General features: G+C 41.0%; 1 protein-coding gene across 1 annotated transcript in view; it reads left to right on the forward strand.

The window, feature by feature from the left end:
* Positions 1-14,745, forward strand: part of LOC145414870 (kelch-like protein diablo) — a 164,939-nt gene that overhangs the window by 58,184 nt on the left and 92,010 nt on the right. Inside the window, exon 4 of the mRNA XM_080284290.1 lies at positions 9,113-9,276. Within this exon, the coding sequence (XP_080140416.1) occupies positions 9,113-9,276 (164 nt within the window). The remainder of the gene's footprint in view (positions 1-9,112; positions 9,277-14,745) is intronic.

Consider the following 14,745-nt stretch of genomic DNA (forward strand, 5'->3'; position numbering starts at 1 on the left):
TGTTTACATTTGCAGAACCCCTTTCTGAGGCCTCTGTGCATGTGTCCTTCATCTTGCCACCCCTTTGAAGTCCTAGTGTCAATTTTCTACTTACTCAGCCTTGTGTTTTCCATGTTTCATAACCATTTCATGAGTTCAGGGCCATTGAAGCATCATTGCAATCACAATAAGACTGTGCAGGTGCGTGATGAATAGTTGTTGTGCTGTATTAACCCTATCAGGTTTTGGGACTGGGCACTTTGTGTCTGTACTAGAGTCAGCCACTCTTAAGCTGACCCACATCATCTTGGCACGCTATTTTTCTTTGATCCTACTGTGTAAATACTTTTCAAGACAGAATGTTGGTTTTGGTGTCGCTTTAAAACTGAATAGTTTTACTCTATCGTAGTATGTTAAAAAAAAGAGAACAAAGAAAATAAAGTGTCAAAATGAGTTGAAGTTAAGCGAAAACCAAAAATTTTATACCTTGCCATAGAAAAATATTCGGTAAAAAAAAAAAACTAATAAAGATATGTAAATCGGGTTTAAACCATGCAAAACTACAATAAATTACTTTTACAATTATATATAGATTATAGTAATTTTTGCATTATATTGCGTGGTAAAGTGAAAGGAAAGAGATGCACAGTTTTATTTTAGCCTCGGCCGCATATTCGCTTTGCAATCTTTTTCTTTGATTGGTTAGTGTAAATACACTTTTTATGATAGAATGCTGGTTGTGGTGTTATTTTGAAGCAGAATGGTTGTACTTTATCATAGTATGTTCAAAAAAAAGAAAACAAAGAATATAAAGAGTCAAAGTGACGAGTTGAAGTTAGGCAAAGACCAAAAATTTTATACCTTGCTGTAGAAAAATACTTGCCAAGAATAAAGTGACTAGCTATGCAGTACTCGCCAGGGATAGGGGAATCATTCCTTTACATCAGGGTCGAGTCTTTTTGTTATGACTCATAAACGTGAATTATGATGAATATTTTAAAAAAGTTTCTTAAAATGACAAGTAAAAGCATCATCGGAATCTCTGAGGTTGGATTTGAAATTATCAAAATAGTCATTTGAATCTCTAAGGGTTAATTGGAGAGAGAACATTTTTGTGCAAAATACTGAAACCAGTGACTTGGAAAATGTCATGTATAATGAGTCTGATTTATTCTCTAGTAACCTGAACTTCAGCACCTGCATAGGTGTTATAGCAAGTGTCGTTAACTTTTTTTTCCCGTACTTCATAAGCCTTGACTGATCTAGAAATTTTTCAGGCATAAATATTTTAATACCTGTCTGCCTGTTTTCACAAACCTAGTCACCTGATTGTAGGATGATGTCAGCATTGCTGTGCTCCTTTGATATTTTTGTTTGGGAGTAAAGGCTTAAACATTGTTTTACATTTTACCCTCATTGTTTCATGTTTGGAGTATTACCAAATATTAAGTACTACTGGTGTGTTCAGTAACCTCTCAAATAACGCCAGGGTTAGGTTCCTGGAGAGGTTGCGTTAGTTAAAGATGCGCCTTTTAAACATAATTTTCCCATAAGAAGCAGTGGTAATATTGGGGGTTACATTCCTGGACTCTGGGAAACTCTACCCGTTTGGGGAGTTATGGTACTCTAAACTTAAAAGCAACAGTATTAATTTGAAGGGAAATCCACGTAAAAAACAAAAACAGTATATTTGGGTAGAAATAAACAACATGTACTGTAAGCCCTAGTTGGGCCGAAGTGTTGTTTACATTTCCCCAAGTACTGTACATACTATTTTCGTTTTTTATGTGGATTTTCCTTCAATTCTGCTTTATTCACGGCATTGTGAAAGTTCCTTAACATTATTACTGCATTAGTAGGTCATAAAAACACTACAGTAAAAGCAACATTTTCATTACAGTAAGTAGGTCACAAATAGTAACAACACACGGGCTCACTTCATCCATGCATCACTCGTCGTCTGCTGCTGTCCTTCCTCATCCTGCTACCCCACCTCCCACTGCTCCCCACCCTAAATTTGTTGTCCCTTCTCGCTTTCCTGACCTTCCTCTTCCTCTGACTTCTGTGCTACTGGTGATGAAGATAACTCCCTTAAGTTTTCTGTCTTCTTCATAAACAACTGCTCTATCTTGGTGTGAGTGGTTTTCTTCTTTCTGTTCTGCAGCATCAAGTTGTAACAATTTAGATCTTCCATCACTTTCCTGGCCAAATTTTGTCCGAAAATGAGCCAAATTGCTCAGAATAGGGTCAAAATTCATTTTCGAATACAGTGAATCCTCGAAATACGAAAACCCGAAGTACGAATTTTCAATAGTACGAAATTGATTAATATAGGACAAATTCCACAGTACGAAAATATGTCTCAGTGATACGAAAATCGATACTCTATACGAAAGGAAATGCAGAGATAGCCTGATTATCCAGACTATGTGATGTGAAGAAGTGCCTGAACAGTCTGAAATCACTATTAATCTGGCGGAAACAAAACACAAGTACTGTTAGATTGATTTATTTACCGGTAAATGTACAATGAAAGACACAACTATCTTCCCAGTTCAGTCTGAAGAAAATTTACATCAGGTGAAATACAATGAAGATCCTGTTTCTACTAGTGCTTGTTTCAAATGGTTCGATTTTTCCACGCTACATTCGTCAGACTTTGGGAAGATACTTGTGTCTTTCATTGTACACTTGAAGCAGTAGAAAGACCTTACCAATTCAGTTCATAATCCTCCAGCTTGTTTCTGTAATTTTCTGACAACTTTCAGTTTGGCAAATTACTTTTTCTTGCTGAAAAATTTCCTTCCCATTATTATCGTCACTTTCCCCTACAGTCATTTCCAGCACAGTGGAAGAAACTCAACATGCGGGAGTGCCAGATTCTTGTGACGAAAAGTAGCAGAAACAGGCCTCAAAAGTAGTGAATTTGGGTATAAAGTAGCCCAACATAATCATGTGCAATATATATACATATCTGTCCATGCAGTGTGTATATATATATATATATATATCTACAAAAATAATTTAACTTTGCACAACTTGCTAGTTGAATGCTGCTCCAGTGCTCCTGTGAGGTTGTTCGAAGTGATGTAAGCCTAAATTTAACACAGAACTCCTTAATTACTGCATTGACTAAATTTTCTTCTCTTTCCTTAAATTATTTCATTTCCTCTACATTCTCATAACTAAGGTGTTTTCTTCATAACAAAACGTAACTCTTTCTCACTGTTTAACAAAACTATTTTTGGAACTAAAGCAAAGTACTTGCTTGCACATCTCATTATAATTACATATTTAAATCATTAAGGCTCCACGACCACGTCTTCACAGCTGAAGATCTTCTGCATCCACGAATCGTGGATGCAGAAGACACGACTGACTGGGGTGGTAATCTCACACGTTCAGTTCGAATTAAATAGCCAATCAGGGATTAATACAAGGGTGCAGGAAATTTAAAGAGGGAGGATATAATACATTATAAATCATTTCCTTTGAATGTCTTCAAAAGACATTTCTATTATATTTTAAATGATACATAATAACAAATCAATCTTTGACTTTCATCTCATTAGTAGCCCAAGTTACCCCAACTTATTTTTAAAGTAGCCCCAAAAGTCGCAAGTAGCAAAATTCAAAATTTAGAAGCGCAGGGTTTCCAAAAGTAGCCCAGTCTGCTACTTGTAACCCAATCTGGCAACCCTGTCAGCGTGCTCAAAGGTGGATATCGTTTCCCAATTTCCCAACTGGAGGTTAGGTTAGGTTGAAATTATTAGGTACGGATAAGCTCGGTTTGGCCAGGTTTAGTTAAACACTTAGGGAAGGACAGTCCTTTCCACCGATATGTTAACGAAATAAACGAGTTGTCACACCAGAACAGCTAAAAATGACGGGGAAACAGATTTAATAAGAAATATTTACTGTATTTACCAACCCAGAAATAATCTGAAAAATATAACAGACTATCAGGAAGAACTGATTTTGTAAGGTGCTTTTACTGCTTAAAGTAAAACGTATGTTTAGCCCCCTCAATGGCTGTGGGTTCAGATATTTGCGTGCTCCTGTGGTCGGCCTTGGGACCATTTTTTCAAAGTTCTAAAATCAATTTTTTTTTTCTTACATATGTGAAAAGACCCGCCTGGCACACCTGGCTTTTTTTTTTTTTTAATTTGTTTTTCTCCTAAGCCCATCCTGTGATTTGCTATGATTCGTGTAAGAATGAATAAAATTAGGGTGCGTGTTACATCAGCATGTATACATCAGCCGAAAACATCTGGGACGAAGTGAACTGTGAACACCAGACTGCTTGAGGTGGTAGAGTAGGGTTGTGTAAACACACCAGTGACCCTCATTCCCTTCCCATAATTGCTCGCAGTTTTTTATAGCTCACCCTAAATCAACGTCACTGACACCAGTACAGTAAGGCTATGTTCAGGGCCAGCAGCTATGAAAGCAATAATGGAATACATTATTGTTTGTATCAGTCCTCTCTCTTTCACACATACACATAAGAACAAACAAAAGAATGAGCAGTAAATGTACACTAACTCTAAGGAGCAGAAATAACTGTGCTCAGTCGGTCCGAAATATATTGGGAAGAGTGATACCGAACGAAGAATGTGGAACTGAATGCTAACCTACGAGAACATGTGGGACAAAAGAGTAATTTTTTTCTGATTAGCAAACATTTTTGTTCCATATCATCCCTTAAAATTGTAAAACCCATAATCTTTCGTGTAAGCATACAGCCTAAAGACCTTACAAATTCAGATCATATTCCTCTAGTTTGTCTTCTATATTTTTCTGACTATTTTGAGGGTGGTAAATTATGTTCTCTTGCTGAAAGAAACTTACTCAAAATTAGGGCGCATGTAACATAAGCATGTAAACATGGCAAATACATCTGGAGTGCAGAGAACACCTGACTGATGGGATGGTAGAGTAGGGTCATGTACACACACACCAATGACCTTCGTTCCCTTCCCGTAATTGTTCGCAGTTTTTTATAATGCCATAATTCAACGTCATTGACACCGAAACAGTGAAGTGTTGTTCAAGACTGGCTGCCATGAAGAGGTTAATGGAATACTGTATGAAAAATTCAAAATGGGCGCAATGCGTAGTGCCGCACTTGCTTGCCGAGAGAAAACGAACTAATCCCTCTCTGGTAAACAAATTTTCGCGCGCTTCTCAGTTGAGTCCACGTCCCTCCTCTCCTCTCAGCCTCGCAGTAAGTGAGGATATTTTCACAGCTTCACCTTTTTGTATTGGTTCGCCATGCCTCTCAAGTGCCCTGTATCATCTTCAGCATCGGGGGAGCCCGCTGCAAAGAAGCAGCAGCACCGTACTCTCTTTCTGGAAAGGAAATTGGAAATTATAAGACCTTATGAGGAGGGACAGGGAGTGTCGGAGCTTGGGCGTGCTTTAGGCCTTGCTGTTTCCACCATTGGGACTGTGACGAAGAAAAAGGAGATGTACAGGAATATGGCCACCTCCTTCTCTACAATTGTATACAGGTATTGCCTACTTCTTAACAGGGGGGGGTGAAGTTTAGGTGGGGGTCCGAGGGGGTCCTGGGACGCATCCCCCCATTTATATGTATGTTTCAATGGGGAAAATCATTCCAATATACGAAATTTCGAATTACGAAAGTTTTTTTTGGTCCCTATCCCTTTCATATATCAAGATCTCACTGTATTATAGTTTGAATAAAACCAGTTTAAGCAACAGACAAATAAAAAATTGTATATATGCATCAACTGCCACATATGGTCTATCATTTCTGGACTGTCCAAGGGGCACGCGCCTAATGCTAATTTGAAACCATCATGTACGTGTCAAGTCGCATTAAATTGAGAAACCCTTGTTAGTTAAACATATCTCCTTAAATATTTGCTCATGTTAAAACAAAAACGCATTTTTTAAACTCGTGTTAGTTGAGAGGTTACTGTATATTACTGTATCTTCAGTACTGGTGATTTATTGTTTTTTTTTTATTATTATTATTATTATTATTATCATTATTATTATTATTATTATTATTATTATTATTATTATTATTCTATCTATCTGTCTATTGCCAGACGCCTCAGTCCCAGACGGGGTGGCCGTAAACAGATCGCCTCCACATCGCCCTATCCCCATCCATTTTGCTGCCCTGCTCCCAACTCTTACCCCCCTCTCTCATATGCCTGTCCACCCCATCCCTCCATCTCATCCTCGGCCTCCCCCTCCCTCTCTCCCGCTCCACCTCACTCACACTCTCCATGTCAGTCTCTCACCCTCCATCCTCTCCACATGGCCAAACCACCTCAGTGTGTTCCTCTTACTCCTATCACATCCACATCCACACCACAACGCTCCTTTATATCCTTATTTGTCAGCCTGTCTCTCCGTATGACTCCACAGGCTTCACTTAAATAACTCATTTCCACTGCTCTCACTCCTGACTTGTGTCCTTCCAACAATGTCTAAGCTTCACTTCCATATGTTAGAGTTGTTATCTCAGTACTGTCATGTAATAACTTTTTCACTTCCATGCTCTCTTCCCTGTTTCTTATCACTGCTTTCAAGGAACCAGCAACCTTTCTTCCTTGTTGTACCCTTTCAAACACTTCATCCCTCAAACTTCCATCCATATTCATCACATTCCCCAAGTACTTAAATGTACTCACATTTTCCATTTCCTCATCATCCAACCTCACTGTACATTCACTGACTTCATCTCTCTCAAATACCATCACTTTACTCTTCCCTACATTCACCTTTAGATTCCGTTTCTTACACACTCTCCCAAACTCATCCACCAAGCCTTGCAGCTCCCCTTTGTCTTAGCTCAAGAACACAGTATCATCTGCAAACAACAGTACAGGGAGTTTCCAAACACTACCGTCTCTCACCAAGGCCACTCCAACATCCACTGCCCTACCTTGTACGTCTTTTATTACCCCATCCATGTACAGATTGAACAACCATGGAATCATGACACATCCCTGTTTCAACCCAACCTTGAAATAGAAAAATTCACTCAGTTCACCATCCACACGCACTTCAGCCCTAACACCATCATACATACTCTTCACAGCATTCAACAACTTCCCATTTACTCCATATATACTTAATACTTTCCACAATCCTTGTCTATCCACCTTTGTCATATGCTTTCTCCAAATCCATGAAAGCCACATACAACTTCTTTCCTTTCTCTAGAAACTTTTCCACTAAAGATCTAAGAATGAATATCTGATCTACACAACCTCTTCCCTTCCTAAAGCATCCCTGTTCTTCTCCAACTCCTCTGTTCTTTCCCTAACTCTGTCAGTAAGTATCCTACCATACGCTTTTCCTATTACGCTAAGAAGACAAATGCACCTATGATTACCACACACTTCTTTTTCCCCTTTTCCTTTGTACAAGGGAATAATTATACCTGACTTCCAATCCTCCGGGACTCTGCCTTCCTACCAGGCCAATCTGCACGTCTTCCACATCTGCTCTACTACTATCTCTCCCCCATGCTTCAACATTTCATCATACATTCCATCAATTCCTGGGGCTTTCCCCAATTTGACTTTTCATTGCTTCCACAACTTCCATCCTACTGATTTCTTCCTGTCTTCTCACCTCCCGCCTTCTCCCAGCCATTCCCCAGCCACTTATACTCACATTCTTTCCATCCTGTATATTCAACAATTCCTTAAAGTGTTGTCTCCATCTGCTCACTTTTTCTCCCTTTTCCACTAGTAATCTACCATTTTTATCCTTCACTCCCCTGCTAACTTCACTTCCACCCTGTCTTACTGTCTTCACCTCTGTTATTATTATTATTTTTTATTATTATTATTATTATTATTATTATTTTTTTTTTTTTTTTTTTTTTTTTCATATGGAATGCAACCTGCATTTTTTGCATTTATACAAGGGTATTATTAGCGCAGGCTTTTGTAGCACAACTTGTGCGCATTACATAACTTGTGCTAACCGAGGGTTCACTGTACTGTGCTTAAAAACTTTTATGGACACTGAAGTTATTCATTCCATTTGCATTTGTTGAATGTAACCTTGCATCATGTCTTTTGTGCTTCACTATCATTGGATTGGCAGAAGTAAAAAGTCTTTATAGTACAGTATTCTTTTATTACTTTTACTGCTTTCAGCATGCCAATTCCTTCTCTTTCCTAAAAATACTCTTGGACTCTTTTTCTATAGCAGAGCAGTTTCCCTCCCCAAATCCTCTGTACTTTGCACTGTTATACCTGCGTGTGACTCTGCTAGTGTGAAGTGATTGATCGCTCAGGTTCACAGTGTGCAGTTTTCACAATTATGCATATTATTTTGAAACTGTGTTTTCATACCGAATTGTCATTCCCTTCTTTTTAACATTCAGTATTTAAAGCTATGCTTCCACTGGAGTGTTCTTTGTAATGTCTTATCTGTTGCACATTTCCTGTTGAGCTAACTCTTTTCTTCATCATCATCATGTACAAATTGTTAGAGGTATGACACCATACATTGAATTTCTGTAAATTGAAGGGTTTTAAGTTTGCAGATTTTTTTTTTTTTTTTTTTTTTTTTTCCTTTTATATCAAAATGTGGGCACTTACCATCCACTCACTTGATGTAGTGCTGCTCTCAGGTGTCTGCCCTTTCCTCTCCTCCATCTTTCTTTCCTTCTGTCCTCTTATGTCTTTCTTTCCTTCATTCTCTCCTTGTCCTTCTGCCTACTGGTTACTTTACACTCCCACTTCTTTCTTTCCTTCATTCTTTCCTCTTCGTTCTGCCTGTGGGTGACTCTACACTGAGTGACAAGCCAAATGGTATCTTGTACACCAGGAAACCATTTACTATGCTTGGTAGTAACCACATAACCAAATTATGGTGCCTGGTGGTTTAATAGGTAATTAAGGAGCTCCAGTCGGTTTGAGCCATTGAAAGTTTATATCCAAGGGATAGTTGGGGTTTATTGCTCATGTAATGCCACCCAGGGATGAGTAAGGCTGGTCACTCTCGTCTTAAATGTCAGGACCAACTTGCCTAGCCCTGGGCTTCTACACTTCTCATAGGGCAACATAGAATTGGATGATGGATGAATGTATCAAAGTATATATGATTATAATTGTCAGTTTTCTTCCATCAGCATGCTTACTGCAGATGCAGGAGATCCAGGATGTTTGTTGTGAGTTCCTGAAGCAGCAACTGCACCCATCCAACTGTCTGGGTATCAGGGCATTTGCTGACACCCACTCATGCCGGGACCTTCTGCGGATCGCTGACAAATTCACACAACACAATTTCCAAGAGGTCAGGTTCTGGTAGGGAAAAGGCTAGGTATCTTAGAGAGAAGAGTAGCAAGATAATTTACAATACAGATATAATGAAATAAAGTTAGAGAAGATAAGTTACAAAAGAAAATAACTGGGGAATAATGACTGTGGGAGATGGAAGAAAGGAAATAGATCAGTGTGAGGATGCAAAATGGAAAGGAGTGGAGAAAAGGAGATGAGTGTGAGAAGGATTATGATGGCAGAATAAAGTTTTACTAGGGAAAAATGAGTGGTTGAGAAAGAGGAAAGTCTGAAAAAGGATTTGTATGAATAACCAAAACAGGGATAAGGAGGGAGAAAAAAGCTTAAGGAGTTGAGCACAGTAATCCCTCATTTTTCCAGACGTGCAGTATCCGGACCTGTTCATTATCCAGATGCTGGACCATGGCATTATTATACCATTATCCAAATTTACTTGCTATTATCCAGATGTAAAAGTCCCCAAGAACTTTGGCTGGCCAGCCAGCATGTTCAAATTTTCGATATCATGGCCGCTGGACTGGAGCTGTGAGGGAAATAGGCCATGACCCACAACCAGAGCTGAAATGTCTGTCCACCTGTGTGCTGAATGATCAAAGTCGCACGCTGGTCTGATCACTCCCAATGAAACTCTAGCTCCAGAGTAATACTACTGTAACCTACAAGCAGTGTCAAAACGTCTGTATGCATCCCCACTGAATGTCCAAGGTCGTGCGACCGCCAGGCCAAGTCTGTCCCAAATGCCACCACGCTTCGAACAGAAGCCATGAGTACATGTTCGGTGACAGTGGCCGTCCGCCTCTCTACTGAATGTTCAAAGTCACCCAGTCACTGGGAGTTGTTTCCTAATGGCCACCATGCATCAGACACAGACCACAAACCACTAGTAAATGTACGGTAAAAGTGCCCATCTGCCTTGTGACAGAAGGGTGAAAATCCTGCCCACAGCCTTGCTTCTCCTCCATTCACATCCCTCCTCCATATCCTCCCGGCTCCCCTCTCACTCCCTTAGTCCCTCCCCTCTCTTGCGCCGACAGCACTGACTCGTGAGTTTTTAAAATTGTTTGCAATTTATTCTAATATTGGTCATATTGAAATTCTGAAGTGACCACAAGAAAGCTCATGGAATTCTGCATCTAGGCATATATTTAACTCCTGGAAAATGCTGGCAAAATTTTAAACAAGGATAGTGGGAAGTTATATGAAGGTAAGTTTTACTCTTGAACACTATTCTCACAGCATTTCTGTACTTTTAGTCATCAGTTTTCTGCATTTTTATTAGCTTACCTTATAGTATAAAAACCAGCAAAGATGATGGTACACAATTTATACCAATTTAACTAATTTCCGGTGGCATATTTGGCCGTGGAACTTTTTTTTTGGCCCGGGAGCAGTTATCACTGGTGTCAGATAACTGATTTTCCAGCCGTCCTGAGGTTTTTTGTGGATGTTTATTGTTTGTGCATTTTTTCCTTAGTGCTTTGCATTAACATGGATAATGCTATGTGTGTTCTGATGTCTAAATATGGCAGATTGACCTGAAAACAGTGCCAAAATGAGGAGGGGTACTGTACATTCAACATTGAATAGGTAGGGTGTTTTTTGGTTTTCAGTGTTTTTTTTTTCATGGTTTTCTTGGTGTTTAGCATTACTTTGGATATTCCTGTGTGTGTTTTGATGTCTAAATATGGCAGATTGACCTGAAAACAGTGCCAAAATTAGGAGGGGTACTGTACATTAGTGTATAGGTAGGGTGGTTTGTGATTTTCATTTTTTTTTTTTTTTTTTTTTTTTTTAAACGGTTTTTATGGTGTTTAGCATTACTTTGGATATTCCTGTGTGAGTTTTGATGTCAAAATATGCCTGAATGACTGAAAAGCACTGCCAAAGTAAGCAGAGGTACTATACAAATAGGTTAGGTGTAGGTTGGATGTTGGGTATAAATAGGGTCATAGTAGGGGAGATATCGTTCATTATCCGGATATTGCTACTACCCGGACAAACAACAAGCAAACACTCTCATCAATCACTTTTCACAAGTCAGCCATCTAAACCCCCATCCCGAAGACTGACGTATCATCCGACGTAAGAGACAGTTCCCCACAGACCCAGACTACGCATCTTTCACTTACAACCATACAAAGCACATCATTAACAACCTCAAGCCCTCGTCTGCCTGTGGCCCAGACAACATAAGCAACATTGACCTTAAACACCTTGGACCACAAGGCATACAAGCACTCACCAACATATCAAACTACAGCTACTCACACAACTTAATACCCAACATCTGGAAGCATGAGATCATCATCACTATCCTTAAACCCAACAAAGACCCCATGTTACCCTCCTCACACTGCCCCATCACACTCCTCTGCACCCCCTTTAAAGTCGCTGAATGACTGGTACTACAATTAGTCACACCTCACATTCCCCTAGCCTGGTCACAACATGGCTTTAGGCCACTACACTCCACAAACGCCCTTCTTACAGACCTTACACAGAGAGTTTTCGATGGCATGAATTCAACTAGGCCACCACACAGAATACTCCTAATCACACTAGACATTAGCAAAGGTTTTGATGCCATCCCCCGCCACAACCTCACAAACAAAATACTCAACACAAACATGCACAATAACACAAAAAGATGGCTAGCAAACTACTTAGCAGGCAGATGTGCACACATAACATGTGCCGATCAGTCTTCTAAGATCAGAAACTTCACAAACGGCATTCCCCAAGGATCTGTTTTGTCCCCTACACTCTTTAACCTATACATGCACGACATACCCACACCCCACCGATACTCATAGCTTCCTATGCCGATGATATAACACTTACATGTATGCACCAAAACGCAAACACAGCTGCACACATCATTCAACCTTACCTCAACACACTACATGAATGGTTCACCACAAACAGGCTCAAAATAGCCCCAGCCAAATCTGCAGTGACCCTTCTCACAGACTTGACAGCAGAACACAGTCACATCCCACACCTCACCATAAACAACACTCCCCTACCACACACACACACACACACACACACACACACATACACACACACACACACACACACACTCACCAACATATCAAACTACAGCTACTCACACAACTTAATACCCAACATCTGGAAGCATGAGATCATCATCACTATCCTTAAACCCAACAAAGACCCCATGTTACCCTCCTCACACTGCCCCATCACACTCCTCTGCACCCCCTTTAAAGTCGCTGAATGACTGGTACTACAATTAGTCACACCTCACATTCCCCTAGCCTGGTCACAACATGGCTTTAGGCCACTACACTCCACAAACGCCCTTCTTACAGACCTTACACAGAGAGTTTTCGATGGCATGAATTCAACTAGGCCACCACACAGAATACTCCGAATCACACTAGACATTAGCAAAGGTTTTGATGCCATCCCCCGCCACAACCTCACAAACAAAATACTCAACACAAACATGCACAATAACACAAAAAGATGGCTAGCAAACTACTTAGCAGGCAGATGTGCACACATAACATGTGCCGATCAGTCTTCTAAGATCAGAAACTTCACAAACGGCATTCCCCAAGGATCTGTTTTGTCCCCTACACTCTTTAACCTATACATGCACGACATACCCACACCCCACCGATACTCATAGCTTCCTATGCCGATGATATAACACTTACATGTATGCACCAAAACGCAAACACAGCTGCACACATCATTCAACCTTACCTCAACACACTACATGAATGGTTCACCACAAACAGGCTCAAAATAGCCCCAGCCAAATCTGCAGTGACCCTTCTCACAGACTTGACAGCAGAACACAGTCACATCCCACACCTCACCATAAACAACACTCCCCTACCACACACACACACACACACACACACACACACACACACACACACACACAAAATCCTTGATGTAACATACAATACATCAATGTCATTTAAAGAATACATCACAAACATTAAAAATAAAATAACACCAAGACTTAATGCTTTGAGGTCACTTGCCCATACAACATTCGGACACACCAAAGAAACCACTACCACAATATACAAACAATACATACGTTCAGTGATGAATTATGCAAGCCCTGCCTTGGCTTTCCTTAAACCATACACACATCCCCCATGCACTCCTTCATAACCTTGTGCTGCTTCACCTACATGACCATTTAAGTCCCCTCCCAAAATCACTATCTCATCATCCCACATACCACCCACTACACGTTTTAAATCATCCCAAAATCTATCTTTCTCTGATTCATCCAATCCTGCCTTTGGAGCATATGTCGATATAATTGCAGTTATCTTTCTACCGAACAGAATTTTCACTACCAATATCCTATCGCTTACTCTCAAAACATTCATAACATATTCCACCCATTTCTCCGCAACCATCACACCAACACCTCCATATCCGTCTGACCCTCCCTGCCAAAACAACTTATAGCAACAGTCCTTCCCAACAATCTTTCTGGCTGATCCACCCCTGTACCGGACTTCCTGCAAACACGCCACATCCACCCACCTCCTACTGAATGCCTCAGCGACTTCCCCCGCTCATCCCCTCAAACTTCCCACATTCCATGAACCCACCCTCATCCCCATGGGTGATTTACTGTCCTCAGGCTTGCTTTGAAACTTATTTTGTTTTGTCATCTTCAGTATTAATAAAGAGGGACAGACACAGGACAGGTCCCACTCACTGCACAGTCCCAGGTCTAGACAATGGATCTGGCACCCCTAGCCCACCAGCTTACCTGTGGCTGTGGTAGTGGCCTCGGGGCACCCTGCCAGGACAGCTGCAGGGACACCCTCCAAGTGCGTCTTGGTACTGCAACTATCCCGCCATTATACACCCACTGATAGGGCAGCCTCCTGGGGCACTACTCCCAGGCTCAGGCCCCTCTCTATTGGGCGGAAGCGGCAGCCTGGGAACCGCAATGTCCTGTACCCTCTGGCACAGGCCCGAGCCCCATCTCGCCCTGGACCCACGATCTATGCCGGCGGAACCCCTGCCACGCCTCCCCCCAGAAGTCCGCCACTAGGTAGCGGGGGCAAAGTTTTCTGGCCGCATGCCCTTGCTGGTGCCAACCCCTGTAACGTAGTGGGATACGTTATGTGAAATGTAAAGTGCATGTGGTGCAGTACATAGATAGTTAGAGGAAATATTTGGGAGAGTATGCTGGTCTACTCTTCATGTTACTGTCACACTGACAAGGTCAGCAAAGGGGGATGGTTAAATAGCTAGTGAAACAGGAGCTCCAGCTCTCCCTATCACCAGCATTCCCATTCCCCTCGGGAGTACTACCCTGTTCGGCCAGTGCTACGGGGAAGTGTTGTGCAGGTGTAATGGGTCCAGTTCTTGCAGGAATTGCACTGAACTGAACCCTTTGTCTGTCGGCTCGACGTGATAGGTTTTGAGCATGTTGGACATATGTATTTGTTGG

Source organism: Coenobita brevimanus, chromosome 101 (assembly GCF_032717465.1).
Source record: "Coenobita brevimanus isolate Jiangsu-jjx chromosome 101, ASM3271746v2, whole genome shotgun sequence".
In the NCBI taxonomy this organism is placed as follows: Eukaryota; Metazoa; Arthropoda; class Malacostraca; order Decapoda; family Coenobitidae; genus Coenobita; species Coenobita brevimanus.